At 50.9% G+C, this 27,994-nt stretch overlaps 3 protein-coding genes, 1 long non-coding RNA gene and 3 other non-coding genes across 8 annotated transcripts; 6 read left to right on the top strand and 1 right to left on the bottom strand.

Moving 5' to 3' along the window:
- The first annotated feature begins 943 nt into the window (after window positions 1–943).
- On the top strand, window positions 944–7,692 carry PPP1R26 (protein phosphatase 1 regulatory subunit 26). Its single transcript, XM_063144630.1, has 2 exons — window positions 944–994; window positions 2,255–7,692. The coding sequence occupies exon 2, from the start codon at window positions 2,301–2,303 to the stop codon at window positions 6,024–6,026; it is 3,726 nt and encodes a 1,241-aa protein (XP_063000700.1). The 5' UTR covers window positions 944–994; window positions 2,255–2,300; the 3' UTR covers window positions 6,027–7,692.
- A 1,229-nt stretch (window positions 7,693–8,921) lies between these two features.
- On the bottom strand, window positions 8,922–12,379 carry PIERCE1 (piercer of microtubule wall 1). The gene is made up of 4 exons (XM_063144645.1): window positions 12,289–12,379; window positions 11,221–11,419; window positions 10,214–10,292; window positions 8,922–9,440 (listed from the first exon to the last, which is right to left on the bottom strand). Exons 1-4 carry the CDS (start codon window positions 12,326–12,328, stop codon window positions 9,252–9,254), a joined length of 507 nt encoding a protein of 168 aa, XP_063000715.1. The 5' UTR covers window positions 12,329–12,379; the 3' UTR covers window positions 8,922–9,251.
- Window positions 12,380–12,929: 550 nt separating this feature from the next.
- Window positions 12,930–17,933, top strand: MRPS2 (mitochondrial ribosomal protein S2). Its single transcript, XM_063144495.1, has 4 exons — window positions 12,930–12,980; window positions 14,388–14,498; window positions 15,078–15,207; window positions 16,785–17,933. Exons 1-4 carry the CDS (start codon window positions 12,938–12,940, stop codon window positions 17,326–17,328), a joined length of 828 nt encoding a protein of 275 aa, XP_063000565.1. The 5' UTR covers window positions 12,930–12,937; the 3' UTR covers window positions 17,329–17,933.
- Window positions 17,934–20,240: 2,307 nt separating this feature from the next.
- On the top strand, window positions 20,241–24,031 carry LOC134411105 (uncharacterized). Of its 2 annotated transcripts, XR_010026315.1 has the most exons (3): window positions 20,241–20,262; window positions 21,040–21,140; window positions 22,480–24,031. It is a non-coding gene; the product is annotated as an uncharacterized LOC134411105 (long non-coding RNA). The 2 variants fall into 2 exon arrangements; XR_010026314.1 differs by lacking the exon at window positions 20,241–20,262 and having other exon boundaries at window positions 20,291–21,140.
- On the top strand, window positions 20,287–20,421 carry LOC134411293 (small nucleolar RNA SNORA17). The gene has a single exon (XR_010026326.1). It is a non-coding gene; the product is annotated as a small nucleolar RNA SNORA17 (small nucleolar RNA).
- LOC134411294 (small nucleolar RNA SNORA17) lies at window positions 21,521–21,659 on the top strand. The gene has a single exon (XR_010026327.1). It is a non-coding gene; the product is annotated as a small nucleolar RNA SNORA17 (small nucleolar RNA).
- Window positions 23,433–23,568, top strand: LOC134411295 (small nucleolar RNA SNORA17). The gene has a single exon (XR_010026328.1). It is a non-coding gene; the product is annotated as a small nucleolar RNA SNORA17 (small nucleolar RNA).
- Window positions 24,032–27,994: the final 3,963 nt, after the last annotated feature.

The raw sequence follows: 27,994 nt of genomic DNA, 5'->3' as shown, positions 1-27,994 counted from the left end.
ACGTACTTTGAGGGAAACTGAGGCAGAGAGGAAGGGGGATCTGTGGGGGGGGGTCTTTCGTGCCCCCTCCCCGGTCTGTGCACGTACTTTGAGGGAAACTGAGGCAGAGAGGAAGGGGGGGATCTGTGTGTATGGGGGGGGGTGTCTTTCGTGCCCCCTCCCCGGTCTGTGCACGTACTTTGAGGGAAACTGAGGCAGAGAGGAAGGGGGGGATCTGTGTGTATGGGGGGGGGTGTCTTTCGTGCCCCCTCCCCGGTCTGTGCACGTACTTTGAGGGAAACTGAGGCAGAGAGGAAGGGGGGGATCTGTGTGTATGGGGGGGGGTGTCTTTCGTGCCCCCTCCCCGGTCTGTGCACGTACTTTGAGGGAAACTGAGGCAGAGAGGAAGGGGGGGATCTGTGAGGGGTGTCTTTCGTGCCCCCTCCCCGGTCTGTGCACGTACTTTGAGGGAAACTGAGGCAGAGAGGAAGGGGGGGATCTGTGAGGGGTGTCTTTCGTGCCCCCTCCCCGGTCTGTGCACGTACTTTGAGGGAAACTGAGGCAGAGAGGAAGGGGGGGATCTGTGTGTATGGGGGGGGTCTTTCGTGCCCCCTCCCCGGCCTGCGCGCTTCCTCTCTCTGCCCCCCTGACTCAGTTTCCCCCGAGGGGGCTGCCCTGCCCTGCCCTGCCCTGCCCTGCCCTGCCCTGCCCTGCCTCCCTCCGTCCCGAGCCCCCTTCCCTCCGCCAGCCGTGTGGGCGGACCCGGCGGGCCGGCTTGGACCAGCAGCAGGCCGAGCCGATGGCCGCCCGGTCCCGCCCCCGGCCCGGAGCCCTCCCCGCGGGCGGCGCATGTCCCTCTCGCGCGCTCTGGGGCCCGGCGGAGGCGGCGGGAGACGCGGCCAGCCCAGCCCAGCCCAGCCCGGCGCCCTCGGCCTCCCTGCCTCCGTCCCTCCCTCCGTCCCTCGCCCGGCTGGCTGGCCGTGGGGCTCCCTGTCGGCTCGGCGGCGGCGGCCAGGTGAGCGCGGCGCCTCGCGGGCTGCCGGCGGCGGGGTAGGCCCGGCCGTCGCCCTGGCAACGGGGCCTGGCAGCGGCGCGCTGGCCGAAGGCCTCGCGGCCTGCCTGGGCGGGAAGGGGGGGCTGGGGGGCGCCCAGGAGTGGGGGGCAGGCAAGGGGTGGGGGTCATTGCCCGGGGAGGGGAGGGGAGGGGGCTGTCGGGGGCAATGGCCTGGGCTGGGGGAGGGGAGGGGGCTGCAAGACGTAGGTCTGGGAGTGCCCAGGGCTCTGTGGGTCAGGAGTCAAGGCCAGGGCAGGGGGGCTGGGGAGGGCAGGGCAGGGGGGCTGGGCTGCGAGTGCAAATGCGTTTACTGGCTGGCTTTTTAGGATTTCCAGGGGGGCGCGGGGGGGGCCTTGCATTCTTGACCCATTTCTTTCTGGCAGAAGCGCTGTGGACCCCAGATAAAACATCAAAGGCTCTTGGGGCACCTTAGAGACCCCCCAACCCCACCCTGACTGTGCTGGACTTCCTTGCAATTTTGCATGTTTAAACATGCATTCATTTATTTATTAAACTTCTATACCGCTCCTATAGCCAGGGCTCTCTGGGCAGTTTACAGAAATCCTAAAATTGAGGTAAAAACAAGTATACAAAATTTAAAACTCTAAAACACAGAACATACATACATAGAGCATTAAAAACCGATTAAAAACGAAACGTGTGGGTAATTAGGATTCGCATTGAATTTGATAGCGTGGTGGTGGTTTGCAACATGCCTCGCACCGGGTACCGGGGGCCGCTTAGGGTAAAGTCCGGGGTTACATAGGAGCTGCTGCCTGATACAGAGCCGAACCCTTGATCCAGCTAGCTCAGTATTGTCGACACTGACTGGCAGCGGCGGCAGCTCTCCAGGGACTGGTGGAGGTGTTTCCCCAACCCTACCTGGAGATGCTGCCGGGATTCGAACCTGGGCCCTTCTGTGAGCAAAGCAGACGCTCTACCACTGAGCTACAGGGCCGTTTCCTTTTTAACGTGTTGTCTTTCTACAACTGGATGAGCTTGTGGAAAGTTGATTGTGACAATTAGGGTTTTGCAGGTCTGTCAGGTGAGGCTGCAGCTATAATGGCTGTCAACTTTCACTACTAGTTACAGGGCGACAAGAGAACACCTGCCAGGTGTAGGATTTGAAGGGGAAACCTTAAGTGCAGTTTTGTTGCGGACCTTCTACGTAATTCTTTTGTTGTAGATGCACTGCATAATTCTTGTTTCTTTTCCTGTTAGGATGGAAGGACGGTTCACCTGAAAAACAGCCCTGTCCCCTGCTAGGATGTTTCTTATGAACTCCTCTCCTTTGGTGGCCCTTCCGAGGAAATGGGAGCCTTTTGCCCCATCACGGAGCTGTAGATACCCCGTCTGCTTCTCCGAATCCGAAGATGACATTGCCAGAACCACGGTGAGCGCCAAAGTCCAGGTGATCATAAACAACCTGCAGAGCGAAGACGCATCCCTGGGCAGCCACAGCGAATATGGCTGCATCATGCAGAAAAAGCAGAAAGGGGCCAAGGGCAGAGTCCCCAGACTTAGGGGCAGCAGCAGGGTGCTGCAGAAACATATTAAATACCCCCAGCATAACTGCCCCGCTGACTCAGATGGCATGGAAGTGGAGGAGGGCTCCGAGTTCGGGCCCCTCTTGTTGAATTCCGACAGTGATGATTCTGTTGACAGAGACATCGAGGAAGCTATTCAGGAGTACCTGAAAAACAAAGGCCAAACTCTTCGGCCATTGCCAAGCCCCACCAGGAGCTTGGATGGAGACAAGCGGGTCCCACAGAAGCATCCTTCCCACGAGGCAGCTTGCCATCTGTTTCCTGCGGGCGTTGAGGCAGGGGCCGTGCAGCAGCACCTTGCTCCCGGTTACTTAGGGGAGGATGCCGTCCCATGGGCTTCCTCCCCGTGCAGCGTGAGCAGCGACGACTCCTTCGAACAGAGCATAAAAGCCGAGATAGAACAGTTCTTAAACGAGAAGAAACAGCAAGCCAAGAAGAAGAACATAACTGGGGGGAACAGGAGGCTTGAACAGAGAGAGACCCAAGAGGAGTTGGCAGTCGGGAGCCGGAAAGACGGAACTAGCAGAGCGAGCCAGCGTTCTTTAAAGCGAGGCGGCAAGGTGCTGTTCTTGAGGCGGCCTCCTGAACTCCAAGCCAGCAATGCTCCTAAATGTTTGAAGTCGAAAGCCAACGAAGAGCTTGCGGACTGCAGGACAACAAGCCAGGCTCACTTTATAGCACCTTTGGCTGGTCATTCCTGCGCACTGGAGCAAAGCAAAGGAGGTGAGAAAAGGCCAACGCTTTGGAAAGGCAGAGGAGAGCAAAGGCTTGGAAGCCGAGATGTATCGGATTCGAGTAGCGATGATGGCATCGAAGAAGCTATTCAGCTTTACCAGCTTGAGAAAACCAGGAAAGCAGCAGACAGCAGAACAGACTGCCTCCCTTTTCAAAAAGAAGAGTTCAGGGCCGGTGGGGTCGGAGACCTATCCGCAAGTCTTGCAAACCATTCTGTGAAAAGTGCTTTAGAAGAAATCCCTCGAAAAGCTCTGAGCAGCAAGAGGAAACACGTCGGCCCCAAGCCAGCAGAATTACCTCGGGTTGGGGGCATTTGTCTCAACCTGGAGAAAAGCAGAAGCCGCTCCCCTCCAGGGAACAGTTTTGCCAAATGTGCCGTCACGTTCCAGGCCTCGTGCCGAGCAGACACAGCCACCGAGCTGATGTGTGCAGAAGCCATTCTGGACATCTCCAAGACTATCCTACCTCTGCCTCCAGGAAGCGAGAACGGAACAGACGCGAGGAGCCCTTCCTTCTGCTCCCAGGATGTGCCCCCTTCCCAACATGAGAGTGACACCAATGCTGTTGACAGTGATGACAGCATTGAACAAGAGATACGAGCTTTCTTGGCTGTCAAAGCACAGACAGAACACTTGATAGCAAAACCCAAAGAGGCCTCGTGCTCCATCCGGAGTCCTTCCTGCTCTGGGCAATCTGATGAACCAAGCTGGGACGCCACGCGCCCATTCTGCAAGCCGTTAAAGGTGCCGCTGAGTCGCAAAAGGAAACTTAAGGGGGGGAGTAAAACCTCCAGACTGAGCCAGAACGTGCAAGCGATACTATCAGAGACGAGCTATAGTTGTGTAGATAATAATCGTTCAACAACCTCTGCATCCCTAGAGGAGGACGGTGTAAACAGACTGGAAAATGGTGAAGCCGGAGGGATGGCTAAATGCCAACAAGGCGCTCTAGCCACTGTCAGTTCTGTAGATTTTGCAAACCCTTTGTCACAGGGGCTCTTTGGTTCTGGAAAACTTGTAAAAAGTACAAGCCAAAGTCAGCAGAAATACAGAGCAGGTGACAAAAGCAGCTCCTTAGACAGCGACGAGGACCTCGATACTGCTATCAAAGACCTCCTACGGTCCAAGCGGAAGCTAAAGAAAAAATCCAAAGACCAAAGAATACCCTGCAAGAAGAGAGTCAGGTTCGGCAACACCGAAATGCACATTTTTGAGGCAGAAGGAAGAGAGTGCAAATCCAAAACTCCCGCCTTGCTAAAAAGTTGCCTTGTGAGTTCCAGAAGAGATGTCGAGGAGGAGGAGGAGGAGGAAGAGGAGGAGGAGGCGGAAAAGAAAGAACTTCAAGGGAAACCAAAAGGTGCAAAGACCATTCAGTTTGCATTTGAATTTAAGAAGGAATGCCAGGCGAAGCCAACTTGTGGGCCAGAAATCCAAGAGGCAGCAGAAAATAATCAATGTCTTTGGACTGCCACGTCCTTGACTGACGATAGCAGCTCCGTAGACAGCGATGACAGCATTGAACAAGAAATCCAGAGATTTTTGGCAGAAAAGGCTAAAGACTCCACTAGTACCATGGAGCTGTCTGGGGCCGACGAAATTGTTAAGACGCTGAGAGTTGATAATCCCCAAACCGCTCTATGTAAAGCAAAGTGCCCACTTTTCCAGGGTGGCAGCAATGTCTTATTAAAGCCAAATAAAAAAGGGAAGATGGCGGTTCTACCAATTGTTAAACTGAAAAGTTCTTTGAGGGCTGAAGGCGAGATGGCAGGAAACGCTTCCAGGAATGGTGAGCAAACATTGCCGTGCACAGAAGAAACGTGCAGCCGAGCTTTGGCAAGGACACAGGCAAACCGAGGCATTGTGCAGGCAAAGGGTGTTGGCTTACCTGTAAAGAGGACTGCAGTAGGACGAAAGGTGACCTATGATCAGAGAGGCCTTCCACCTGGGAAGGACAAGGGAGAGAGCCGTACATTGCAAAATCATTTTAAGCCTGTGTCTCTTTTCAAAAGGAAGAGCTCCTATGAATTCAGAATGTCCAGCAAGCTGATAGCGGGTCTCAAAAGTGCTCCGAATAAGAAGAAATCTGTGATTTGGGGGGAAAGACAGAGCATAGAGTTTGCCTTGTTCAAAAGCCCAGGAGGTGTGTGTGCAGCAGATCTCCTTGGTGAGAGGTGCGACGCGTCTGTGCAGGAAGGGATCCCAGGTTCCAGGAAAGAGACAGGAGTTAGAGAGGCAGGTTTGTCTTCAACGTACGCTACAGAAGGGTTACATCTCTGCATGTCAGAAAGGAACGGGGAAAAGCAGGTGACCACTTTACCTAATGAAGGGGTAAACGTAGCCCAAATTAAACCTTGGGGAGACAAAGAACCTTGCTACTGCGTGGCTCCGGACCCAAGTCCTCCTTTGCAGGAGCGCAGAATAGACGATGTCAGAGGGGTCAAAGCGAGCACAGGTCTCTTGCCTGTTGGGACCCCAGTTAGAGCAGAGGAAGGCAGAACCCAAGAGCACAGCAGCAGTAAAAACCCCAACAGCGCTTGTAACTCACCTCCGAAAGAGAGACCCTTGTTCGGCCAAGATAAGATAGCTGAGGAAGCGTCCCCAAAGCGTTTCATGGGAGGTTCTACAGAGTTTCCAGATGTACCCGTGGGGGAGTATTTGCATTGTCCGGTGAAAAGCAAAGTCTCCGCTTTGCAAGTATTTCCCCAATTTTAAAAGGCGTTGTCATTTTTAAAGGTAATTCCAGAAAAGCTGCAGTATAAGTTACTTTTTTCTGAGATAATTAGTCTCCGTGTTGGAAGAGGTAAGAATTCTTATGAAAATGGGTATGTGTGTGATCCCACCCCACTCCTCATCTTTAGTACATGGATAGGGCAGCTTTATCTGCTCAGCTGTTCCAGGTGGGAAACTTGAGCTTATAAATGTAAGTGTTTCCCCCGACATCGAGGTTCATCTCTGTGTCTGGAAAAAGTAATGCTTATAAAGCCACCGTTGCTGATGATGTCTCCAGCGCAGCTGAAACTAAAAGGGAAATGTGGAAAATACTGAAGCAAATACTCCCAAGTGAAGAAGCGTCTCCAATTACATGTACCTGGGTTATTTGGGGGAGGGGGTCCCCTCTTGGTAAGAATTTTAAAAATAATTTTAAAAGTGCTTAGGGAAATCTTTTTATAATGATTTATAGAGCATGCCTAACTGCAGGGAACTGTAGTTAATCATGTTTATTGTAATAGATGATTAAAGTAAGTGTGGTCTTTTATGCTTTAATCTAGGATGCGCCCAGGCAGAAGACACATTGGTCCCATTTTCTCTGGCTTGTCAGGGGAGAGACAGGCCAGAGTTCAGATGCAACACTAAACAGTCCCTAGGCAGGGTGTCCCTGGGTTGTTTAGCCACTGTCTCATTCAAACCAACCCACATTTTTAAATAATTGTGGGTTGTGACGTGTGAAATGGGCATAGCCTCTTGTGCACAGAAGCACGCTTTTCGATTCATCACAACAATGAAACGAATATAGGACCTTGTCCTTCGTTGTGTGCTGTCCCCTTTCTTTTTATTTCACTATTTACCTCTGGGATGGCCTGGTCTGCTCTTCCCACTTGCCTCAGTCCAAAGAGCTAATGCACACACACTCTTGCACACATGGGCTCCCCCAGTCGTTTTAGTGCACACACAGAAGAATTGTGGCCACGGAGCCCAAATGCCTTTCCAGGGCTGTCATCCTCACATGAAGAATGGTGTGTGGGGTGGGGGGGGATATCACTGTCACACGTTGCCTCTGCAGCCTGGCGAAACAACCCATGAACAACCTACGAGCCTGAGTTCACACATATCAACCCATAATTTAAACAACTCAGTGTTCACAGCCCAACAAAAAGCCATGGCTTCTTTGGGTTGTCCGTGGTTAGCAAATCATGATTTGTTTGTGCAGATGGGTTTGCTTATCGTGACAATCCAGAATGCAACAACCCATGAGTTAAATAAACCATGGGTTAGCATTATGTGAAAACCAGGTCACTGTGATGCTATTTTTGTCGTCGTTACTTCTCTAGAAGGTAACACGTGCAGTCAGAAAGAGGCCTTAGTTCACAGTCGGAACACAACCTGGTATTTTTCAACTGTCCTTTTCTCTGCTGACGATCCCTCTCCTTTAAATCCTTTCATTAAATCAACCTGAACGTTCGAAGGAGCATGCCGTGTCCTCTCGGGACGGTTGGTGCGTGTCGGAGTCCGGCTGTTCATTTGTTTTTCTTTTGAATTGCAGTAATTTGTAGTTTGTGGTTTCGATGCTATCTGGTTGAAGAAGCACTTTTTAAATTAAGAAGACTTTGTTTTGTATATAAGAAATGGTGTACATTCATACATTTATAAGATTTAATAAACTGGGTTCAGATCATGAACCATGAAATCAAAACTGGTTTTAAGTTGTGTCTCCCAACATTTTAGGGATGGGTTCACAGTCACCTTTGGCCTGTTCAAGGCTGTTTCCAAAGCTACTCTGCCCTGTGTCTTAAGACGCTTGAAGAAAGGGACATATCACAAATTTGGTCTCTTCCCCTTTCTTCTCAAGGGTGGCTGTTCCCCAAAAGACAATATCACTGGTGGTCATGGGCAGAATGCTCATTTTAATGTGGTTGAACGTAAGCAAAAAAGTGCAAAAAAATTAAAAAATTAAAACGTTGAAGCTGATGGGTTCCGAGCTGGCAGTGACTGACCAAGAAAGAGATCTTGGGGTTGTGGTGGACAGCTGGATGAAAACATCCACCTGTTGTAAACTGATCCGACCCAAGGATTCCAGCGCGAGTGCAATCCCTATGTGCTTTGTTGGAAATGTTGTGTGAGGATGCTGCTGTGTCAGTGGCCGGCACACAACCAGGTGGAGCAGTTGCCGGGTCCTCTGGAAGGTGGAAAGGGGCAGCAAGCAAACAAGAAATCCTCCAGTTTATTCCATGCAACACATCCAGTTCTAGCAAGAACCCTCATCCCCCTACTCTGTTTTTCCAGTGTTTGTTGAAAGGGTGGGCTACGTATCGCAAGAACTGAACAAGCTACGCAAACTTGCTGGAGGAAAGGAATGTTTCTTGCCAAAGAGAAGCCACTGCCAAGGTTTTATCTACCTGGGGACTTGCAAAATCTTTGGACTGGGCCTGCTCTTTTTCACATGAGCGTTCCGTGAGAAAAATGGTGCTTAATGTGACTACGTTCAGTATTTAGCGCAGTATGTAAGAACTAGCAGCATCATAGCTACAGATTGAGGCTGCATGTTTGGACAGCAAAAAAAAGTCCTACAACTCCCAGCATGCCCCAACCAGTATGGGCTGGGAATGATGGGAGTTGCAGTTCCAACACATCTGGAGGGCAATTACGGTTAGATGAGAGAACACTGGGGGCCCCAGTCTTTTAAGTGCCCAACAGGGCCTGTGTTCTGCATACGGCATTATGTGCAACTGTATTTGTGTTTTTAGACTGTTTGTTGCTTTATTATGGTTTTAATTTTTATGAACCGCCCAGAGAGCTTTGGCTATTGGGCGGTATAAAAATGTAATTAAATAAATAAATACTGAACTGCGCTTCCTGTAAGCGTGACGCTAAACTACACAGACACTCCGGCCCAGTCTCAACATTTTAATGGCAGGTAATGTTATCGTTACATGGTGCCCTTCATCAAATACAATAACTCTATTTACTGCAAGTATAGTTGTTTGCCCGATGTACAATCCACTCACTCCAGAGCAACCTTGTGAGAGTCTGTAAGACAGGATACCTCTGGGATGACGCAGTGTAAGGTGTACGCATTGCAGCCAAGGGACCCTTAAAAGTGGCAACCGCTACAGCGTCTTTCTTCAGGAGTGGTGATTTGGGGGGAAGCATTGGTGTTGTCACTCAGGAACCAGGTTTATAGGACGCTCAGTTGGCCAGCGGCTACATTGCGGGGTTGCGCTACTCGCAAACAGACGGGCCGCCAGTCCTGTAACTGGGGTGGAAGTTGTAGGTGTCAAAGAGAGTGATAAAGTTGTCAGGGCCGGTCACATCGCTTTTCTCCAGGGAGGTGTTGATCCCGTTGTTCCTATACATGCCAAATTTGACAAGCGTATCCGAGAAGGCGTGCGAGCTGGTGTGGTAGTGGGTCTGTTCAAAAAACAAAACAGGACTGGTGTTCGCCATGTAGGTCTGAGCCAAGAACGGCATGGCGTCAAGCTGGATAGACTGCGTCCATCCAGCTACCGCAGAGGCCCTTTGAGAGCACTGCATGCATGCAAGGTATCGGTCCACTACCCTAACGAAAGCCCCCGGATTGATAGAAATGTTAAGAATATGGCTCAGCGTTGCTACACAACACAAGAGACGTCTCAGATACATGCAAGAACATGGCGCCTTCATCCAAGTATGAAAACTATGGGCTGGGTCCCGACTGGAGCTTCCTCCTTCCCACAGCAGCCCCTTCTAAACGCTACACCGTGAATCAGGGCCCCTGCTCAACTTGGTGAGCTGTGATGTGGCAGGGAGGAGCCCCCCCCCCACACACACACAAATTGGCCGGAGAGGCCCCCCCGTGAGCAGAGCCTTTCCGTGAGCAGAACCACCCAGAGAGCTTCGGCTATTGGGCAGTATAAAAATGTAATAAATAAATAAATAAGGCACATTTTGGATCCACTATGCCGCTTGGCAAAGCCACGAGCAGGCAGACGTCCCGGTTCAGGAACTCCGCTTTCCCCTGGCATGCACTGACTTATTTGCAAAAATCCCAGCGTGCATAAAACCAGAACCCCCCATTACGTCCAAACCCAGGGAACTCTGGCTTCATGTCAAACCAGGATTGCATCGGGGTCGATTCAGGGATTTCATTGCCCGGCCCCGGAGGAGTAAAATAATCCCACGAATGCCCCGATCTCATCAGTTACCGGCATTTCGTGCACCGTCGGTGGTTTCCCGCCATAGTCCATGTTGGTTGTTCGGAACAGGGGGTTGCGCTCCTTCATTCTGAATGACAGAGTTACAGTTCTGTTACACAGGGTTTCCTCGAGAGTAAGGCCCCACCCTCCCACCTTCCTGCCACTCCATTGGTCAGAAATAAATCATCAGAGCCAAAGCGGTCTCTGCTGAGGATGCTCCACACGCCTCACGGACCATTCTGGGGCAGAGCGAAATGCAATGTGCGTGCCCATTGGCGCCCCGAGCCTGGCGCGTCGCAGGGGGCAATCAGAGCAGCTCGTTGGGGCACTGCTGTGGTGAACCTCAGGACCGCAGGTCAAATCCGGCACACCGCCCCTTTCCCCGGGCACCGTTTCCATTTGATTGACTTCCAGTTGTTAAGTGATGGCTTTTGTGACTCACCTAAAAATTAGTGCACAACCCTATGTGTGTCTAGACAGAAATAAGTGCTACAACTCCCAGCTTGCACCAGCACAAGATTGCAGCCTTAGTAAGACCTTTATGCTGAAATAGGTTGGTATTTTGGGTACTTTTACGTCCCCCCGGCCCCGGCCCCCCATGTGCCTTCGGCCCTGCCCACCACTGTTCATCGGAAGGCTTAGCATTATCAAATGTATATTTTTATTTATTACCGTAATTAAATTAAGAGAGCTTCTGCTATTGAGCAGTTTAGAAGTGCAAACAATCCATAGCAATCAATCAGTTTGTCCCGAATCGCCCAGAGAGCTTCAGCCAATGAAAATAATAATAATAATAATAAATTAATATACCGTCCAAGTGGCAGGAGCTCTCAGAGCAATTTACAACCTTTAAAATAAAAACCAAAAATAAAAACCAAAATAAAACACTAAATAATACCTTACCGATTGTTTGGTATAGATGAAAATATACCCCCAATCTAGACCTGTAAAAAGCACAATGAACGAACTGAACGCGAAAGCCCTCATTGCAGGGTCTGGATGCTTTGGGCCCTCACCTGTAACCCCGAAACCAGGCTGGGTAGTTGAACCGGCTGGGCAGGTTGGCATCAATGCGGTAGTAGTCGCTGGTCCTCTGGATTGAACCCCCCTCCTCCGGCTTAAGAGGGGGTGTTGCTTGTGGGGGAGGCTCTTCCTGGGACATTTGGGGGGGCGGTGGGCAGTTGGGGGGACCCCTCTGTTCAATGAAAGCCAACCCTGGGGAGAAAGAGCAGGAAAGGACAAAAAAGCCAGTACCAAGGATGTTCTTGGTTCTCGTTGCTAAGAGACATCTGTAAACAGCAGCTCTTAAAGAAGCCGCAGCTGCAATGCTCAAGCTGTGCTTTGGGCTCTTAGAATCATAGAAACATAGAATAGTAGAGTTGGAAGGGGCCTCTAAGGCCACGGAGTCCAACCCCCTGCTCAATGCAGGAATCCACCCTACAGCATCCCTGACAGATGGTTGTCCAGCTGCCTCTTGAAGGCCTCTAGTGTGGGAGAACCCACAACCTCCCTAGGTAACTGGTTCCATTGTCATACTGCTCTAACAGTCAGGAAGTTTTTCCTGATGTCCAGACGAAATCTAGCTTCCTGTAACTTGAGCCCGTTATTCTGTGTCCTGCGCTCTGGGAGGATCGAGAAGAGATCCTGGCCCTCCTCTGTGTGACAACCTTTTAAGGATTTGAAGAGTGCTATCATGTCTCCCCTCAGTCTTCTCTTCTCCAGGCTAAACAGGCCCAGTTCTTCCAGTCTCTCCTCATAGGGCTTTGTTTCCAGACCCCTGATCATCCTGGTTGCCCTCCTCTGAACACGCTCCAGCTTGTCTGCGACCTTCTTGAATTGTGGAGCCCAGAACTGGACGCAAGACTCTAGATGAGGCCTAACCAGGGCCGAATAGAGAGGAACCAGTACCTCCCGTGATTTGGAAGCTATACTTCTATTAATGCAGCCCAAAATAGCATTGGCCTTTCTTGCAGCCATATCGCACTGTTGGCTCATATTCAGCTTGCAGTCTACAACAATTCCAAGATCCTTCTCGTTTGTAGTATTGCTGAGCCAAGTATCCCCCATCTTGTAACTTAGCTAACCTGCTGGCTGGGGACGATGGGAGTGGTAGTCCAAGAACATCTGGAAGGCCACAGCTCCCCCACTCCTGGTGTACAGGCCGTCCAGGTGTTTTGGACTTCAACTCCCATCTTCCCCAGCCAGCATAGTTAATGGTCATGGGTGATGGGGGTTGTAGTTCAAAACATCTGGAGGGCGCCAGGGGTGGGAGTTGGGGGGACGCTGCCCTAAGGCCAAGGATGGGGGGTGGGATTTCGGCCCCTCCGCGCTGCTGCTGCTGCTGCTGCTGCTGCTGCTGCTGCCCCCGACTGTGTGCGCTTCGGGGCAGGGAGCTGCCAGGACTCTTCCCAATGACGCCTCCTTTTTCGCTGCTCCGTTTGGGAGTCGTGAGACGCGAACCGCGTGAGTCTCTCGGGATGTGGAGCACAGTCCCGAAGCAAAGATGCTGCCTGCAACAAGCCCACCAGCACCAGCACCACGCGTTCAGGACTATCAGCCCACCCTGGGAGCGCTGGCCTGGGTCTACTCGCGAGCCAAGCGGCGGCCCGGGCCCTGCTCCGCACCAGCAGAGGGAGCTGGCGCCGCCTGCAAGCCGGCGAGGAAGGAGGACGAGCCCCGGACCCGCCGCCGCCGCCTACCGGGCTTCCTGCGCCGCCCTCAGCACCGTCCCGGATGGGCACAAGCACCATGGCGGCGCCCGGGCTCTTGCGGGCAGGTAAGCAGCGGGAGGGCGCGACGGGATCCAGACCCCACCCGCCGACACACACACTCGCCCCAAGAAGTCTCCCAGCTGGTGCTTTTCCTTTTGCAACGCGGGGCGCGCAGGATCCGGATCGGGCCCGCATCCGGAGTGCTCTGACCCTGCTTTAAAAACACACACACCCAAAAAAGCCCTCTGCACGTGCTTTAAAAACCTCGATTTGCATGCTCTTTATTTTAAAAAGGAGGCACGCGCTGTATGGCATTTGGCACGTCGCCTTTTTTTTTAAAAAAAAAAGACACTCTGCATGTGCTTTGTTTTTATTTTAAAGGCACTCTGCACATGCTCAAAAAAGGCACTGTGCACATGCTTTGTTTTTAAAGGCAATCTGCATGTACTTTTATATTCTTAAACGTGCATTGCACATGGTGTATTTTTTTAAAAGGCATTTTGTACGTCCTTTTTCTAAAATACACCCTCTTTGCATGCTCCAGGGCAGATGCAAAGGAGAGGTTTGCCTATCTCCCCACCCCGCCTCCACCACTGCACAGAGGGAGGGTACGAGAGTGGATCGAGGCCGCTTTGGGGCACCCAGAAAGTCTCCTTAGACAGAATATAATCTGCTTCCTCATACTGCAGCCCTTTGATATCACACAAAAAGGGGGAAGTTTTTCCCACCCAGTATAATCCAGTTCTCCACAACCAGGTGCCCCTCCAGATGTGTTGGACTACAACTCCCAGTATCCCCTAGCCAGAATGACCAGCGGTCGGGAATACTGGGAGTTGTGGTCCAAAAGATCTGGGCGGCACCAGGCAACCCTGATAAAAGAAAGCCTCTGAGCATGTGCAGTTTTGCATTTTCAGCTCACTTAATTGATAGCACCGTCTCTGCTGCAGGGATTTAAAATGGGTGGAGGGTTCAACTTGCCCCTTGGCAACTCCCTGAATTCAACAGGACTCCCTGAGAACAGTGCACAGCCAGAAGGTGACAAGCGGATAAAGCTGCTTTTTCATTTTATGTATTAATTATTATTTATTCATTACACGTATATCCTGCCTTTATTCCTCTTGCAAGGAAACTAGGGCAGCTTACATGAGGCTTCTCCTCCTCATCCATTTTTACCCTCACAGCAACCCTGCAAGGTAGGTCAGTGACTGGGCCCCAAACCACCCATGCGCAACTGTGAATTTGAACCTGGATCTCCCCTGTCCATCACTCTAACCACTGCACCACACTGGCTCTCTTGGGGTTCTCCGATGGATCTTTTATTTATTTCTTACATTATTTATTACATTTCTGTACTGCCCAATAGCCGATATGCCGCCTTTCTGCTCCAAAAAGGATGCTTGAGGCTTTTAAAAAGAATCACCCGACCCACAAAAACTTCTGTTTTTTCCTCTCTCCTCCTCCCCCCCGAGCAGCCACAGTGGCGCTGCGCACCGTTGCGGTTGCAGCAAGACCGTCTTCCAGCGTTCTGCGACTTTATGGAACTCTTTCCGTCCCGGCCGCGAGGCCCCAAGAAGTCTCGGATGGTGAGCATCAACGAGGTGGGCCGCGGGGAGCCCCTGAGTGCTGGCGTTGGGGTTCCTGAGCTTTATGTGGGGTGGGGGATCCCTCTCCAGAGAAGACGTGCGCAACTTCTGGCTCTCCAGATGTTTTGGCCCTCAGAGAGACTGAACGAACTGGGCCTGTTTAGCCCGGAGAAGAGAAGATTGAGGGGAGACATGAGAGCACTCTTCAAAGACTTGAAAGGTTGTCACCCAGAGGAGGGCCAGGATCCCAGAGTGCAGGACATGGAATAAGTGGCTCAAGTTAAAGGAAACCAGATTCCGTCTGGACATCAGGAAAAACTTCCTGACTGTTAGAGCAGTACGGGAATGGAACCAGTGACTTAGGGAGGTGGTGGGCTCTCCCACACTCGAGGCCTTCAAGAGGCAGCTGGACAGACATCTGTCAGGGATGCTTTAGGGTGGATTCCTGCATTGAGCAGGGGGTTGGACTCCATGGCCTTGTAGGCCCCTTCCAACTCCACTATTCTATGATTCTATAACTCCCATGATTCCTTGTCATTGGCAATGGTTGGAAACAATCTGCCCGCTTTCCTTTTCCAGGCACGAACGAGAGGCTTCTGGGAGAGCCCCTGAAACACGTGGATTTCTTCAACGTGCAGGAACTCTTTTCTCTGCGGGACCTCTTTGACGCCCGGGTCCACCTTGGGCACAGGAAGGGCTGCCGGCACAGGTCAGTTATTCCGTGGGGCTTCCAAGGTCCCTACTAGTAGGACGCCAGAAGCTGCCGTGGAGTGAGTCAGAGCGCCGGTCCATCTACGCTGATGTTGTCAACATTGCATAGACTGGGAGTGACTCTCCAGGGCAGAGGTGTCGAACCTCAGGCACGGGGGCCAAACCCTATTGGGGGGTCCCCAAATAGCACCACCCCCTTACCCCACAAACACCGATCATTTGATTTGATTTATTACATTTATATACCACCCCATAGCCGAAGCTCTCTGGGCAGTTTGGTGGTCTCCAAGCTTTTCTACAGTTTCCCCCCCCATTCAAATAGGCTGAGATGCCTCTCCAAAGACTTTGTTACAGCAGTAAGAGTTTTAAGATAAAACAGGCTGGCATTTTTCTGTATTTTGGCCACTGGACTGCACCCCTCCCCACAGCTTCTCCAGAACTGAATTCCACCCTGGGGCCTGAGAGGGGTTCTCCTGGGTTTCAGTCCAGCCTTTTCCAACCCTAGCTAGCAATGTCAGGGGTTGAACCTGGGACCGTCTCCCTGCAAAGAATTTGCTCCACCACTGAGCGTACAACCCTTCTCCTCTCGTGGGACTCAGAATAGCTGCCTCACTCTGTTACAAATGGCAGGATGAGGCGTTGTATTTATTTATTTATTGCATTTCTATACTGCCCAATAGCTGGAGCTCTCTGGGCGGTTCACAAAAATTAAAACCATTCAAAGTATAAAACAACAGTATAAACCATAATATAAAATACAATATAAAAGCTCAACCGGATAAAAACAGCAGCAACGCAAAATTACAAATTTAAAACACCAAGTTAAAATTTATTTATAGACTGTTAAAATGTTGGGAGAATAAAAAGGTCGTAATCCCACGTGAACCGGAAGGTGGGCTAAACAGTGATCTCAGAAAAAAAAAATCTCCCAGGATTTATTTGTTTGTTTTATTCATAAATGTATGAGCTGCCTTTCAGCCCAAATAGGGCTCCCAGGATGACTTTAAATTACAGCTTAAAACTAAATCTGAAAATGTTGCAGACTAAATCAGAACACATTGTACACAAACACCTGAAAACGTTAACCGCCCAGAGAGCTTCAGCTATGGGGCGGTATATAAATTTAATAAATAAAATAAATAAATAAACCCAACGCCAGCAGTAGAAATAAGAGCGGAAGTCTAGCTTAAAAACAGCGTATGGGCTAATATATTGAAAACACTTAAAACACCTGTGCAAGTTTAGACAGAAAAAAGTCCCACAACTCCCAGCATCCCGCGAATGCTGGGAGTTGTAGAAATTTTGTCCGTTTAAACACGCATAGGATTGCGCCCTAAAAAGCCATATGGCATGGTTTAAAAGCAGAGGACGGGCCAGCCTATGACCCTCCATTGGGAAAGAGAAGACCCCAATCCATGTTCCCACCGACTTAACGTCTCGTTTTTGGTGGGACACACAGAAGCACATCTAGAGAAGATGGTAAAACTACAGGCAGCTTCCTGTGGGAGGAGACGAGGGAGTGGGAGAAGGAAACGGCGCGAGAGGAAAGGGACCTGACCCGTTGTGTCTCCGCAGATTCATGGAGCCGTACATTTTTGGCTGCCGCCTCGACCAAGACATCATTGACCTGCAACAGACCATGCTGCACCTCCAAGCGGCCCTCAACTTCGCCGCCCACATCGCCTACCGCCAAGGCGTCATCCTCTTCGTCAGCCGCAACCGCCAGTTTTCCCATCGGGTGGAGATGGCCGCCAAGGAGTGCGGGGAATACGCCCACACCCGCTACTGGCAGGGGGGCTTGCTGACCAACGCCAACATCCAGTATGGGCTGGGGGTGCGCCTCCCGGATCTCATCGTCTTCTTCTACACCCTCAACAACGTCTTCGAGACCCACCTGGGGGTCCGAGATGCGGCCAAGATGAACATCCCCACCGTGGGCGTGGTGGATACGAACTGCAACCCGTCCCTCATCACCTACCCGGTCCCGGGGAATGACGACAGCCCCTCGGCCGTGGAGCTGTACCTCAAGCTCTTCAAGATGACCATCATGCGAGCCAAAGACAAGAGGAAGCAGATGGAGGTGTTATATGGGCAGCCCGGCACGCCTACGAGCGGTTAAAGGGTCCTCCGCCACCCTCAAAAACTCAAGCGCTCACGGCGTTTAGCGTCACAAGAGCCAAATTTACCAGCAAGTGCATGTCGTAGAGCCCTTTCCCAAACCTTCCAGAGATAATGGACTACAACTCCAAGCACACCCCCAGCCAGCTGTGTTATCTGGAGGGCAACAGGCAGAGGCAGGTATGCTCCATGACAGTCTTGCCCCCTTGATTGTGCTGAATCTGGAATGGTGGTGATCTGACCTGGGATGTTACAAGGCTTGGGTCCATGGGAAACTGTCCCCAAATCTATTTCCCAGGGCCCTGAGTTAGATTTCCCACTGTCTAGAACAGCCTCACCCAATGCCGGAGCCTTCCAAATGTGTGAGGCTACGACTCCCATGGCTGGGTGGGGGATTCTGGGAGTGGTAGTCCAACACAACTGGAGGGCACGAGGTGGGGCCAGGCTGCTCTAGAACCTTCGAAAAGATAGAATGAGAGTTACAATGGCAAGGGGTTGCGCTTCTGTAAATTCCTGAGAGGTTGCTTTCTTTTCCTCAAGCTTTGGAAGAAAATTGCATGGCATGTGTTTTGCTTCCCAAATAAACAATAAAAAGCAATTGATATCTACAGGCGTGTATTTATTAAACTACCGATTTTAGAGTGCAATCCTATGCATGTTTGCTCAGAAAAAAGTCCTGCAACTGATAGGGTGACCCTATGAAAAGGAGGACTGGGCTCCTGTATCTTTAACAGTTGCACAGAAAAGGGAATTTCAGCAGGTGTCATTTGTACACATGGGGAACCTGGTGAAATTCCCTCTTCATCACAACAGTCAAAGCTGTGGGAGCTATACTAGAGTGACCAGATTTAAAAGAGGGCAGGGCTCCTGCACCTTTAACTGTGGTGATGAAGAGGGGATTTCACCAGGTTCCCCATATGTACAAATGACACCTGCTGAAATTCCCTTTTCAAAAGGACTGTTAAAAGCTACAGGAGCCCGGTCCTCCTTTCCATAGGGTCACCCTATGCAGCTGCCTCTGGCCGCTGTGAACGGAGCAGCTGGACTAGACGGACCCTTGGTCTGATGCAGCATCAGGGCTCTTCTTAACGAGAGAATTGTGGGACGAGAGGACGAGCGCACCTGCCCCCACGCAAGCCTTTGCCTGCACACAACCTCCGGGGCTCAACCTGTCCAGTAACCGCATCGTGGTCCAAACCCGGAGCGGCGTCTCTGCCTTCAGCCCTTCAGGAGCCTGGTAGCAGAGGCCTCTCTCTTCCAGGCATACAAAGGCCAATACTAGAGCTACTTGCAGCCCTTCCATTGCATGTTCGCGTGGGCAGCCCTCGCTCATATCCACTTTCCCCAGCCTGCCCTCCCTCAAGACGGGCTGGACTACAACACCCATCTTTCCCATCCATTGTAGCCCATGGTGGAGAATCAGGCTGGAACACATCGTACTTCCCCCCCCCCCCCCCCGCTCTAAGGAGTGATCCCATGCAGGCTGGGGATGATGGGAGTCGCAGTCCGACACACGTTGGGGTAAGGCTGATGGAAAACGTCCAGTAGTACAGCCTTCCTCAACCTGGGACGCTCCAGATGTGTTGGACTGCATCTCCCAGTTGCAGTCCAACACATCTGGAGCGCCCCAGGTTGAAGAAGGCTGCACTAGTAGCTTCTCGCATGGGAGCCCGGAAACTGCCCATGAACGCAAGGCTGTGCCTCTCTTCCGTTTTCCTCCTTTCTTTTCTCTGTGGTTCCCGAACTCTGAGGCGGAAGGACGTTTCCCCGGCGGAAGCGAGGGCGTGCCGAGGAGGAGGAGGAGGAGGAGGTCCTTGTTTGCGCCTGCGCTCTCGTGCCGCCCCGCCCACCGCTATATAAAGCGGCGTCGGCAGCGTGGTCGGCCATTTGGCGCTGGGCGCGGCGGCTGGTAAGAGGTGGGCGGGGCTTGCTCATTCATGAGCAACAGCGTTAATTATATTAATTACTCATTAATTCGTTATTAATCGTTCATGTTAATATTGCCCAACCACAATATCAGCATCCCAGTTTTCATGCACGTTGATGGGCCTGATCGGGACTTAGTCCTACTTTGAGTAGACCCATTGGCGTCAACGGGGCTTGATGGCCATGGATTGATTTCGGTGGGTCCGCTCGAGACTGCTAGCTGTGGGTGATGGGGGTTGTAGTCCAGCTCACCTAGAGGGCGCCAGGTGCGAGAGGTCTGGTCTACTCCTTCGTAGGGTGAGAGCTGGGATCCGGCCCCATATCGTTTACTTTAATGCGGGTGTTGCTTTGGCAAATAACCTTCGCATTTTAGGGCTAAATATGATTTATTTCTTCTCTAGATGTGGTGGCTTCCCAAGTTCCATCAGCCCCAGCCAGCATGGCCAAATGGTTAGGCATGCTGGGAGTTGTAGTCCAGCAGAATGGGGGAGCCTCTGCTCTGCCACTTACTTCTCCAGTTGTCCCCTGGGTGCTCGGTTTTATTTTTTAGTGATTTATTTTTAGTTTATCCCACCTTTTCCTCTTGTGAGGAGCCCAAGATGGCTTACACGACCCTCCTCTTCCTCCTCTCTATTTCATCCTCACAACAACCCTGTGAGGTAGGTCAGGCTGAGCGTCGGCGACTGGCCCAAAGTCTCCCAGTGAGCTTCCATGTCAGAGAACAGGGACTCGAACCCACTGGCTCTTAAACCACGCCGGTTCCCTTTACAGCGTGTCAGAGGGCTGGTCTTTGCCCCGAGGAGCTTCCAATCTGCAGTGAGGCAAAAGGTCAAAGGAGAGGACCGGTGGGGCAGGCAGGCAGGCAGCGGCCCCTGTCTCCCAAGTCTCAGACTTCCCCTCTCTCCCCGCAACAGGTGAGCGGCTGCTTCTGAGCCTGATTGACCTGTTCTCGCTCCTCTTCCATAATGGGCAACAGCAAGACGCCTCGACGTTTCCCCCCAGAGCTGCGGTGAGTCTGACCTCCTGCGGTTTCCCTGCCCCTACAGGCGTTGCAAGCGTGGCTGCCATGTGCCACGTTTGTGTCATTAGGTGGCAGAGAGGAACTGGCTATGTCTACGCTCTGTGTTCCACAGCCGTGAGCACTCAGAATGATTAGTAGCCAGACAGGACGGCATCTCTATCCTTCCTTCCGCCTTTCTTGCATGTCTGAGCCCAAGTGCGGGATCAAAAGTGCTTGCAAACAGTGTGGGGTTTTCACACTTGAGCAGGAGGGCCTCGCTAGGGAGGTGAACCAGTTGCTATTTTTATTTATTTATAGGTGGCTTACATGCAGTGGGTAAAACAAGAGGGCCCTGCCCGCCAGGCTTACAGTCACAAAATACGCAGCACACAAGGAAATGGGGATGGGGAGGGAAGAGGAAATGAAAGAAGTCTTTCAGCAGGGCTGGCAGATGAGGGGGTTGGCTTCCCCCTCATCTCCCTGCAAAAGGTCTCAAGAAGAGTTTGAAGCCAGTGATCTGGAAGCTTAGAAGCCGTTTCCCTGGACATCATGCAGTCCGGAAGCTATTCGCACCTTGATCATAACCTGCCACGGGCCGGAGAGAATTGCTTTTGGGTGCCAGGTGCAAGTTTGTATTTTGTAGTGATTCTTGTCCCTGCCCACTTCTCCCTTTGGCTCCACCCACCCCAGAACACAGCTCCCGAAATTGATTTCACCTCTCGGGGCAGGAACGTTTTCTGGTGCCCCTTAGAGTTATAAATACTGAACATGTCTTTGTGTTTGCAGAAATGTGCTGACCCACCCCGGTAGGAAGCATGTAGCCCCTGGAGACAAGTAGGAAAACCCAAAGGCACCCAGTGCCGATCATAGTAGCCAGTAGACGGAAGGTGAGTAAAAAGGCGGCAGCCCCGTCTCTCTCTGGGCTTGGCCTGGGCAGCGTTTCCTTTCGGACTGCGCTTATGAAGCACCTCCTAGTTGGAGGCCTGCTTGGGCACGTTCGTGTGTTCATTCACTCACATTTGCCTGTTCTCCAAAGAGTCCAGAGCGGCATAATCCTGCCTGGTCGAAATGTGATGCAGCCCTGGGACTGAAAGGGGTTTGAGGCCGAGGGCCATAACATTGCCGGGATTGTTGTGGTTCTTCTGGACCAGTCCCTGAAACTATGATAATTGGGAACTTCAGGGAGGGTTAACAAATTGCAGGGGGGTCTGTATGGGCCACAGTGCATGTCCTGGGGTGGGGGGGGGCAATGCTGATGTTTCCAGCCCATGCCCCTAGAGGCTTTGCAAGCGCAGCTGCTGTGCTGTGCTTGCGTCATTAGGCGGCAGAGAGAAACGGGCTATGTCTACGCTCCGTGCCCTGAAAAGCAAACTGTGGGCACTTAGAATGATTAATAGCCTGACAAGAGGGCAAGCTGGCTTCCCTCCAGCCCCCAGCCCTTGTTTATTTGTTTACTGCATTTTTATCCCGCTTTTCAGACGTTTCGGAACTAAGGAGATGTTTAAAAGAACCACGGTCTAGTTTCCTTTCATCCACAGCATTAGAACCTTTCACAGGGTGTCTCCCCCAAATATGGAAGCATTGCAACCTTAGGGAATCAGCCTTCCTCCAGATGTGTTGGACTACAACTCCTAGTATCCTCAGCTGAGGCTGGGAGTTGTAGTCCAACGCCTCCAGAATGCCCCAGGTTGAGGCATCCTATTAGGAGCAGAAGTAAGAACATAAGAGGGTTCATTTAGTCCAGCACTCAGTTCACACAGTGGCTAACCAGCCGCCGGCCAGGGACCAACAAAGCAGGACTTGGTGCAACAGCAGCATCCCACCCATGTTCCCCAGCAACTGGCGCACACAGGCTTACAGATACTGGAGGTAGCACATAGCCATCAGGGCTAGTAGCCATGGATAGCCTTCTCCTCCTCCAGGAATTTATCCAATTCTTTTTTAAAGCCATCCAAATTGGTGGCCATCAACCACATCTTGTGGTAGTGAGTTCCATAATTTAAGCGCTGTGTGAAGAAGTAATTCTTCACAGAGCGCCAATTCTTGGTTCCTTGCGTTTGAATTAGCAGCGGTGGGAGGGGTGTTCAGAGGGGAAAGAGGAGTGAAACTGCTGGCAAATGCATAGGAACCCGTCCCAAATCTTCACATATCGAAATACGACTTTAGAATCTTTGGAGAGTGTTTAAAGCTCGCTTTTGTTAACGTTCACTTGTTGTATTCTCATAGGAGCCTGCGGTTGGGGTTTGAGAGCCGATGGTTTTACTGGGACCCGTTGAAGGTAAAGAGGGCCTCTGGCGTTGTTGGATCCAGTTCTCCAACCCGGTGTGTTAAAACGTCGAAGCTGTGAGAGATGAAAATAAGATGAAATAACTGTCCAGCCTTCCCCAACGTGGTGCCCTCGCGTGTTTGTATTCCAGCACGTCTGGAGGGAACGGGCTTGGGGAAAGCTATACGAGTTCTTTGTTTGACCGAGGGCTTCCTTGCAATGTCAGTTTTCCATAAAGAAGTTTCCCTCCCAACCTTACAGTAACTGAACACTATTCCCTCTCCGTGCCACTTCAGTTTTATTTATGTGTTGATTGCATTTCTATTCCTCCCAGTAGCCAAATCTCTCTGTGTTGATTATCCATGCCTGTTTGTAAACTTCCCAGAGAGCATTGGCGATTGGGCAGTATAAAAATGCCATAAATAAATACATTTCCTCCAAACACACACAGACACTTTCTCTCATGGCAAATCTACACAAAACTCAGAAGCGTGGCTCCTGCAGAAGCCTCCTAGTAAACCACCTTTGAGACGTTTTCTTTTGGAAAGGCGTTTTCAGGATATTTGCAGTAAGGAGAAGCACTGAGCAAAATAACCCTTTTCTGCATATTTCCGTCGAGGGCAGAATATATTCCAGGAAGCCCGGACACAAGTCTGTGGGACCCGGTCCTCCTATTACGATTGGCTGCCAGTCAGGGGGGTTGATCTCACACCCCTGAGGGCATCTCCAAAATTCAGTTCAGGGCTGAATTGGGTTCAACGGCCCCCGCTGTAAATGGTACGTCTGCAACTTTGCCATTTTCGCAAGGGTTGAGGAGGAAAAACTGGGGCGGGTCATGAAGGCGCTTGGTTTGAAATGTGCATTTTCCGGGTAGCCCTGAGTTACTAAGCCACAGAGGCCGGGCTGATGGTAAACTGCCCCTGTAGAGACGTAAATACGACTGCCGTGTCGTTTTTATGCCAGGCGGAGGCAGACAGGAAATGGTGGCAGCCTGGAAATCTTCATCCTTGGAGAATTGGGATGAAAGATGATGATAGCTGCTCGACAGCAAGTGTCTGGGAATGAAAAGGAAAGAAAGCCCACCTCACCCCAAAGTCCCTTATGCCTTTTCACAGCATTTATTACACTATTTATACCCTTCCTTTTCCCCCTCTTGCAAGGAACCCAAAGCTGCTGACATGGCCTTCCTCCTCTCCATGTTATCTTCACAACAGCCCTGTGAGGTAGATCAGGCTAAGAGTCCATGACTGGCCCAAAGTCGCCCCCAGTGAGGTAAACGGCCGAATGGGGAATAAATCCCGGGTCTCCCCAGTCCAACGCTCCTAACCGCTGCACCACATTTGCCTCCCTGCAATGTTTGGTATTTTTTAAACAGACAATTGATCAAATAAAGTTTCTTGTATTCTGTGGTGGTGTTTGATGAATCCTCATAACTCCTGTTCTCTGTGTGTTGGTGCTGCAGCGTTACATCCACAATTTAACTGCCTAAATAAAAATCAGTGTTCCTCTCAATGGGTGTACGTGTGTTCTGTTTTTCAAAGGCAAATGCTCCAAGTGCACTCAGGGCTCCAGTAATGTGCGCCAAGTCCTCATCTGCTCACAGGCAAGCACCCACTGCAACCTGCGTATGTGTTTATTAAACATGAATCTTGCTTTATTTAAAGTATTTTTATGCTGCTGCTCAGCCCCCACCCCCCAAAAAAAGAATCCAGAGCAATCAGTAAAATAAGACATTCCCTGCTGGTGAGCTCACAGTCTTAAAAAGACACAGCACATAAGGAAATAGGGATGGGGAGGGATGAGGAAGCGATGTATGTAGACTGTCAGCAGGGCTGATGGAATGTCCCTGCTCTCCTCTCCCAGGATCGGGGCAGTCCCAACTGGAGCAGGGCCTGATGTTCTCTTCACAGGGCCCTGCCTCCTTTGCACCTTCTCTCCTAATGGCTGAGTTGTTTTGGGCACAGCAGGTGGAGCAGTGGGGATTAGAAGCCATGTTCAGAGTGCCATGACCTGGTCCTTGGGAAGCCGTGGCCCGGGCCCCCAAAGCCAGCCCCAGAAAGGGGGCTGAGCCAGAATAGTCCCCAAAGCAGCGTGGGTTTCAGTGAATCTCCACAGAAGGAGATTGGTGTTCGTGTGTTTTGCATTTTATATCCCACCTTTTCCCATTGTGCAAGGAGCCTCTTCCTCCTCACAACAACCCTGTGAGGTAGGTTAGGCTGTGTGGGGACTAGAACCCCCGTTTCCCCAATCCAACACTATGGCCTGGTTCAGACAACACTAAACCATGCGCTGCTTAACCACAAAATGGTTAAGGGAATGCATTAACCCTATACTACACCGCCAGACAATTCTGTACATGGTTCCAGATGTTCATTTTATTATATTTTTGGGTTTTTTGTTCTTTTATTTTAAAAAACTGCCTTTTTTACAACATGATGGGGCCTCCACAACACCCACACTGTCTCTGTGTGGGAATTAAAAGTTAGGGTCATGGTTTCCCCGCCCTGCCTACCTACCATTCACTCGGCTAAAACCTGCACTAACTTCCAGGTGAGGCACATGTTGAAGGCTTAAACTCACCTTGGTGTTTGTTGATGGGTCTGTCTGAATGTGTGTGGGGGTTTTTTTTAAAAAAAAAAAACTCCTGGCCAATGGTTTTAATGTATAGTGATTATTTTCTCCGAAGTTACATCTGCATTGTAACATAAGTATTGCAAAGCACCTTGTACATGACAGGCAGTCTAGAAGTATTTTTAAATAATTGAAACAAAAATAAAATAACGTATGTAAACAGTGGCTTTTATGTCACACACTTTTTATAGCGGAGGTGGGGAACGAATCGCCTCAAAGCTATGGAAGGGTCTCCATAGTGCTGCTGTTGATGAAATGCAGGGCGATCAACGTCTTTGGGGGGGATTTGGGGGCAGAGCCGGTCCCGCTCCTTCAAGCGACAGTGGTGCAGTGTGCAGGCGTTCCTCGCCAAACATTGGACCTCCGTCTGCCCCAGAAAACCAGTGTTACATCTGCGTAAGCCTGAGAAGAGATTAAGCTGTTTTTAAACGTTAAAAGCAGAGCCAATAAAACCCTTGGGAAACGGAGGAGGCTGCATCCAATCTACTTGAGTGCTTTTATTATTATTAAGCTGGGAATGTAACCTTGAGTTGTTGTCCGTCCTACCTTAAAAAGGATGGCAGATTACCCACCCCCGGACATGTTTGTTTTATTTCATCATTCCCTGCGGGGGAATCCCCAACACTCTCCATTCTTTGAACACCTGACCTTGCTTGCTGTCAAGGGCGCATTCAGGATCTGAAACTGTCAAGGTTGTGCAGAGGGAGATGAGAGGAAAGCAGAGCGGCTCCACCAGCCCTGCTAAAAGGACTTGATTTATTTTTCCTTCTCCCTTCCCATCTTTTTCCCTTGTGTGTCGTGTCTTTTTAGATTGTAAGGCTCCAGGCAGGGACCCCATGTGTGCTCTGAATCCCTGCCGAGGCTCATAACTCCCAAGCACTCTGTGTACCAAACATCCCTAACTCTACATCCCGCAAATTACGTTCTACCAAGTATTGAATGTTTGGGGCTTCTTACTCTAGTGTGGGAAGAATTCCGGATTTTCCCACTTGCCAGGGGAAGTAAAGACGGTGCTTGCAGGACAAGGAAGCGTCAGCAATAAGCAGACGGGCGAGGAGTATAGCAGGAATGCAGAACCTTTTTCAGTCCGAGGGCCAGATTCTGTATTGGCCTACCTCTCCAAGATTTCAGGCAGGATTCCTTCCTAGCCATAACTGGAGAAGCCGGGAATCGAACCAAGGGCCTTTCGCATGCAAAGCCTGTACTCTGGTATACAGCTCAGCTTTTGGGCAAGTTCCAACCCAGTTCCCTGCTCCTGGAATAGATCCTGCGCAGACCTTGATAATTGGGTGTCTCCTGTTTGTTTTAATGGAGACTTATTTATTTATTACATTTTTATACTGCCAAATAGCCAAGCTCTCTGACTTGAGCAAGACCTCCTCGTACTGCCCAGGGATTCCCATCTCTTCTGAGGCCATCCCTATTTGATTTCTCACAGTGTGACATGCTGCCACCTTCCCAAGATGGAAGAGCACCGGGGGCTTCCTGTTTATGAGACACACATTAAAATTGGTTGGATTGGATTGTGGGTTTTGTGCCCTTAATTCTTTGGGGACAGGGAGAGGTACCCCTCTGCTTACGAAAGCTCTGGTGTAAATCCGGATTGCAGCCCCCATAGATAAGTTTACACCTTGCTGCACGCAACTCCAGTTCTGTCTAGTACGAAGGATTTGCCCCACTGCTCTCAGAAAGTAGCCATACAAGACTTAAGGATTTGATTTGGCAGGCGGGCATATCCAGGCACAACCCTCCTTGCCAAAATGTAGAGTTGAACTTCTCACAATCTTGAACTGTGTTTGGGAACAAGAGATGTGCAAGGAGCTGTTTCAGATCTATTCCCCTTCCTAGGAGGATTGCTTAGACGTCTGTTCGGGCCGTTCAGAGACTTCCGATGTCCCCTTTTTGATCCAGCGTGCTTCCTTTTACTCTTAAAAGGCTGTTCAACCTTGAAGGAAAACCCTTTGCCACAGCCATTAACCATCTGGTGGTTGATAGACCTCGGCCCCCGCTGTTCCAGAGAATTAAAATGCCTTCTCTATAAATAGATTGTGCAAGAAATAGCACACACACAAGGCAGGAAACTCTTCCCTGGATACATGACATTACTGTGCCATCGATTCCTCCCACCTGCTTCCTGGTCCCTACCAAATTTCATTAGATGTTTGCAGGAGGGTAACTGTTGTTACGCATAAATGCCGCTAATCTGAACTCTGAAGGGGTTCGGCCAGTCAAGGGTTTTTGAAGAGGGCAGCATTGGCCTGCTGCTCCACCAGAAAACGTTATTGGTCTATAAAGTGGAGGCGTTGAACCTCTCTGTCCGAGGGCCAAATTTCTTTCTGGAGAAGCTCTCGTGGGCCATGTTCCAGTGGTGGGTGAGGCCAAAGGCAAAGGGGGCAGGGCCATTAAAAAACAAAAACACAACACATTTTAGCTTGGCATTCTTATTGCCAGTAATCGGGCCTTAGAAGAGGCATATCAATCTTTCAGAAGGGTGGGGTGAAGCTGTGTAACAACTGGGAAGCCACCGAAGTTTTGGGGGGAAGGCCAGGATGGAGACATCCCACCAGCGGAGGCCCAAGCACCCCCCTGAAAATGATTCCGCACCCCCGACGTACATGGATGCCTGTGTGCAAATGGAACTGCGATGTGTGAGAGAAGGAGTGTGTATGAAGGAGTGTGTGGTCACTTCATTTTAGGTCCCATCCCCTCTCCTTTTCCAGCCCTGTCCACCTTTGGCAAAGTGGCCTTCAGGTTGATAAAGGTGGTTCACCCTTGGCTTATACACATGAGGCAAGCTGCCTGGGCTGGCGCCAAGGGTCGGCAATTGTCGAGGGCCCTCACCCA

The sequence above is a fragment of the Elgaria multicarinata genome, chromosome 19 (assembly GCF_023053635.1).
Source record: "Elgaria multicarinata webbii isolate HBS135686 ecotype San Diego chromosome 19, rElgMul1.1.pri, whole genome shotgun sequence".
NCBI classification, from domain to species: domain Eukaryota; kingdom Metazoa; phylum Chordata; class Lepidosauria; order Squamata; family Anguidae; genus Elgaria; species Elgaria multicarinata.
The sequence above is the reverse complement of the archived record's forward strand: the minus strand, read 5'-3'. Positions and strand labels throughout refer to the sequence as shown.

Coding starts and splice junctions, on each gene's coding strand:
- PPP1R26 (XM_063144630.1), top strand. CDS start 2,301: ATGTTTCTTATGAACTCCTCTCCTTTGGTGGCCCTTCCGAGGAAATGG.
- PIERCE1 (XM_063144645.1), bottom strand. CDS start 12,328: ATGTTCTTGGACTACCACTCCCATCGTCCCCAGCCAGCAG. Junction 10,293..11,220: donor GCCTGGTTTCGGGGTTACAG/GTGAGGGCCCAA, acceptor TCTGTCATTCAG/AATGAAGGAGCGCAACCCCC. Junction 9,441..10,213: donor CGACGGTGCACGAAATGCCG/GTAACTGATGAG, acceptor TTTTTTGAACAG/ACCCACTACCACACCAGCTC.
- MRPS2 (XM_063144495.1), top strand. CDS start 12,938: ATGGGCACAAGCACCATGGCGGCGCCCGGGCTCTTGCGGGCAG. Junction 12,981..14,387: donor GCCCGGGCTCTTGCGGGCAG/GTAAGCAGCGGG, acceptor CCCCCCGAGCAG/CCACAGTGGCGCTGCGCACC. Junction 15,208..16,784: donor AGGAAGGGCTGCCGGCACAG/GTCAGTTATTCC, acceptor GTGTCTCCGCAG/ATTCATGGAGCCGTACATTT.